The 4800-nt window shown below is 41.7% G+C and overlaps 1 protein-coding gene across 1 annotated transcript in view; it reads left to right on the plus strand.

Annotated features, from left to right (window-relative positions):
* The first annotated feature begins 2907 nt into the window (after positions 1–2907).
* The window catches only part of LOC104541193 (ninjurin-2-like), a 43692-nt gene continuing 41799 nt past the window's right edge, over positions 2908–4800 (plus strand). Inside the window, 2 exon segments of the mRNA XM_010185182.1 lie at positions 2908–3003; positions 3005–3061. Coding sequence (XP_010183484.1) covers positions 2908–3003; positions 3005–3061 — 153 coding nt within the window.

A 4800-nucleotide genomic window follows, 5' to 3' on the forward strand; every position in this document is an offset into this window, starting at 1 on the left:
CCATGCGTGTTTTTTTTTTCCATCTGAAAGAAGATCTGTCTGGTGTCTTGGGTGGCTGCACAAGCACTTTGGCTGGCATAAGGGAGGGAAGAGGATGGGGGTGGAAATAAGCAATGTTGCCATGCGTGCTCCTCCCAAGTGAATGTGGCTGATCCACAGAGCCTCCCCTCCACTCTCAGCTAGCGTGGGCTGATCTTGCAAGGGAAATCACATACTTGTTCTTCGTCATGCCCCAGATGCTCCCCACCCTCCTTTCAAGGAACGCTGCTCTTTCCCCATCCGTCTCTAGTATGCATTACCAGGAAGACTCTCTAATCAATCAACATCCATTGGAACAGCTACGATTGGGAGGTTTCTCACTTGTCTTGGGTTATAAAAAAATACTGGAAGAGAGTTCAGGGGCTGTTGAGTCTAAAACTGATGAGTGCTGCCACTCATGTCACTCAATCTCTTTTAGAAGTTGGGCTAAATTTTCTATGCCTTAATCTTTGAACCATTACAATGACGCATTCTTGCATGATAATTAACAGTTACTGGAAAGATAGTTTGAAAAGTGTAGTTCTTTGTAATCATGTTTAGTAACAAGTAAATCTTAGTTATAACTGTGTCCATTGAGACACTCCCCTTTCTTGGACAGCAATTAGAATTCAAGTTAAAATAAACCCACTCCCCTCTCTTCTCACATTTTTTGGCTCTGAGCTTTGCTACTAATGACATAGACAAATAAATCCCAAGAGAAATTTTATTATTTGAAGTTTTCTTACTCTAATGTGTTTGGCTCCAGACACTTCATGGGAGGCTGATACAGCCACTGCTACTAATATGCTTTGCAGAAAGACTTTTTCATGTTATCCTGGGAAATGACATTAGAAACCTGGTTTGATTGAAGTATCTACAAGGACACAAGGGTCACTAAGTTTTGACTGATTTCTGTAGGTATTCTGAGGACATAGTGAAAGATTATTACTCTTTGCAATACCTCTCTGGAGAGAGTGTAAAGAAAAAAAAGTTCCTAGCATAGCATTTAGATATATTAAGAAAAACTTGTTTTAAAAAGGCACATAGTTATATATCATGCAGTCTTGTCTGAAATTTGTACACTGGTGATATTTGTTTGTCTACTAAAAAAAAGTTAGATTCTTCTTTCCTGTCTGACCACAGGAAGATATTTTTGACTTGTTTTTATGCTTATGGCACATATAGGAACTCAAAAAACTTTGGCCAGACTTCATGGGTCATTTGCTGGAAGCCTGTTGACACAGGGTCTGCAGAACATGAAGTCCTTTTAATGCCCAGAAGTGCCTCAACAAACAGAGTGGACACCCATCCAGTGTTAAATTATCTATTAATAAACAATATTAATTTATAAATTAATCAAACATAGCATCTTTTTATAGACTACACTAAGAAAAGTAAATTAAAACAGGTAAATATCTATATTAACTTCTGTGCCATAGCATACTTACAGGGAGTTTTTAGTTGACATACCGATTCCCATCAAGAGAGCAATTCAACAGCATCAACAGATGTCTGCATTTTGGTTTAAATACTCCTTATATATTTAAAACAAAATAAAACAAAACAAAAAAACAAACAAACAAAAACCCAAATAAACAAAAAAACCCACAATAAACTAAAGCCAACAGGTGCTAAAGTATAGCAATGAGTGGGCTCTTTCCCCTTACGTCCATTTCCCTGTAGGATTCAACACCTTCAGCAATAACAAGACACAGGGATTTTAATTTTCATGCAAAATTAGGAACCATGAGGGTGGCTTTTGATTGTAGAATCAGCCTCATGGTTCCTGATGGGCTTTCAGCCTTAGGCCAAACTCTAAGGATGAAATGAGCTGTATCCTAGCCCGGCTTTCCTGCATGACATTAGCTGGGCCCCTAAATGCATCTCGCTGCTTCAGCTCATATGGCTACAAGTTAAAAAAAAAAAAAGCTGTTTAAGAGGAATGCAGAGAGGATAATTCATCAGCACTTTGAAATGAACTTGCAGTACTAAGCAGGGGTATTTTCATTGCAAAACGAGGCCTTTTTCTGGGAACCATCAATGCCACAGGATCGTCTACTGACAGACTTGTCAGCGCTTTTAGTCAGGCTGGAGTTCTAGAGTATGCATTTGGCTAAACAGTTTAAACAGAATATATTACTTACCATAAATTTTCCATGCTACTGTAAGTACAGAAATTGTCCTTCAAAAGCCAAATATGCCTACCTGATCTGCAGGTAGTAGAGAGTGGCAGAGTTTCTCTAAAATCTGGAGAATTATACTGATTTTTCTGCCTGAGGATTCCACCTAATAGTAACAACATATTTTTCTGCACTATGACTTGATTCTGGTTGCGTACATTTCCATTCCAGCATCATTCGGAGTTGTTTTTAACTTAAGCAAAAAGCAAGATTTAATTTCAGCTAAGACCAGACGTATCAAATTCAACAAAAAAAAAAGTGTTGGGGAGGGGCAAGGAAGAGCATTTTGGCAGGGGAGAAAAATGAGAAGAAGTGACTATAAAGAGAGTAAAGTGGAAATTTCATCTGAGGTGTAACAATATCTTTGTGGCGATAACAGCAGTAGACCTAATCTCCTCCATGTTAGTTTTTCTTCTATACACTCTGCTGTGTGCTGGCGAAAGAGAGACCGGGATCACTGCTGCGGCCACACAACCCATGCCAGGAACCTCTTGGTACCCTGGCTGCATCACTGCGTCCCAGCCCAAGTGAGCTCATGAGGCTCAGCTGGCCTCGGAGAGGTAGCACAGACACGTAATGAACACAACTGTCACGGAAAGTCTAAGAGGGACGCTTGTTCCACAGACTTGCCCGGACAATGAAGAATTGGCGTGCCACCCCCTCTCTCGCCCCCCAGCTGATGCCAAGGCGGGCGCCCGGCCGCCGGCAGATGAATAGCAGGTCTGTTCCAGCAGCTGCGCGTCCCGGTCCAGCGAAGAGAGAGTCTCCGGGAGCACAGAGCGCCCTGCTCCCTGCCTGGTCTGCAGAGGAAGGGACCTAGGGGCAAAAGGATGGCCTCAGAAGGAGAGAGCATCAATCTTCAAGTGAGTCCGTCTCGGGAAAATACCCACGGAAGGGAGAAGCGGGAGGGAAGATCCCTGGTGTGGGGGAAATATTCACAACTCCTATTATTCGCTTCTCAGCTTTGGCAGCCAATTTCACATGAAAACTCAGCGCTGCTTTTCCCCTCTATTCTCCTTTGAAGAAAAGCTAGCGGCAGGATCTCTGCCCTGTTCTGCCAGGAGCTGTTATGAGTCTTTTTCCAAAAGAGTGAGGGTAAGAAGAGGGGTATTACTAAAAAGTGCTGTTTTTGGGGGGAAGGAGGGGCAACAGGGGCAGAAGTTAGCCTTCAGCTTTCAGAAGGAGGCAGCACATACTTTACAAGCTGCAAAAATCTAAGCCTTTCCTCATCTCACAAAGCCTTTCTCTGTTTGGCAGAAAGTGTTCCCAATCTGGAGAGAAGGAAAAGAAATAAATACAGCAAATGCTGAGGGAAAGCAGAGGCCAGGGTTTCCTATGCAGGGTTTACAGAGAAACAAAACTTCTTGGTGAAGCTCTTTCAGTTCTCTGTGTTCCTCTTCTGAGTGTTTGTGTTTTTTAAGAAGGGTGTTTCTTGTGCTCAGCGTGTGTTCTAGGAAAGGGCAACTACCCAAGGGTTTGGAAAAAGAAACTATCAGAGATGAAATGGAATCAAAAGCCCAGATCGCAAACACCCATCCAACTTCAGAAATTCAAGTCCAGATCCTCACTTCAGAAAACTCTGGAGAAGGGCAGAATATGAAGAATTTCCCAGGGCACAGCTTCCAGCCCTGAATAAGTTGGCAGCAGAGTCCAAATTTTGCAGCTGATTTTTCTGTCTGTAATGGTTTTAACCATTGTTAGACTTGAAAGAGGGAAGACTATCTGGGGTCTCAATTTTTTATATCTTTGGCCCATGTCAAAGAAACTAAAATGGAAAGATTTGTGCCCTTGGAAATAATCAGGATAATTATCCTTAACTAGAAAGAAGGATCGAAACTCCCTGATCCCACAGAACCTATCTCCACTGAGATACAAGTTGCAGAGCAGTTTTTTTGAGACCCAGGAACAGTTATGCTCAGATAAGAGACATGATAACTGAGGAAGATACACAGGTAGATGTGACCGTTGGTGAAAGTGTCCTCTATTTAGGACTGAGGAAGGGAGAGGTTAGGCTTTCCTAGAACTAGATAATAAGGGGAAAGATATAGAAATCAGTAAGCCAGGAAGTGGAGATAAAGGGCGAAGTGGACAAGAAAATTATGCTAAATATAAAGTAAAATTAACTCCTCGTATATTAAATCATTCCACCCAATGGAATCTATCAGATCTATCATGGATTTGAAGCCCAGGTTTCATAGAAGAAAAAGTCAGCTTCACCATTTAAAATGCTCATAAACTTCTGAAAAATCTGGGGTTTAGATTTTTCTCTTTTAACCCATCTTGAGGTTAAGTGAAGAGCCAAAAGGGATCCTCAGCATCTTCAGCCTGTACAGTACTCAAATAAATAAGCCCAGAAGGTCAAAGGTTCCTTGAGTTACAAAACTGAAAAGAGCATACCTGTTTCTAGAGCAGGAAGGTATGGAGTGTTTCTATCCACCTCTACACAGGTTGCTGGAAGAAAAATCGTGATGCTGAGATCTTTGCAACACCTTACAGTGATCTCATGAAACCACCAAACAGTACAAAATATAGGTGAATACATGCAGATTCCTGCAGGCTTATGACCATGAAATATACAATGCTAGCAGGGGAGGGAAATAGT

This window comes from Mesitornis unicolor, unplaced genomic scaffold (genome assembly GCF_000695765.1).
Source record: "Mesitornis unicolor isolate BGI_N332 unplaced genomic scaffold, ASM69576v1 scaffold20245, whole genome shotgun sequence".
Classification (NCBI taxonomy): domain Eukaryota; kingdom Metazoa; phylum Chordata; class Aves; order Mesitornithiformes; family Mesitornithidae; genus Mesitornis; species Mesitornis unicolor.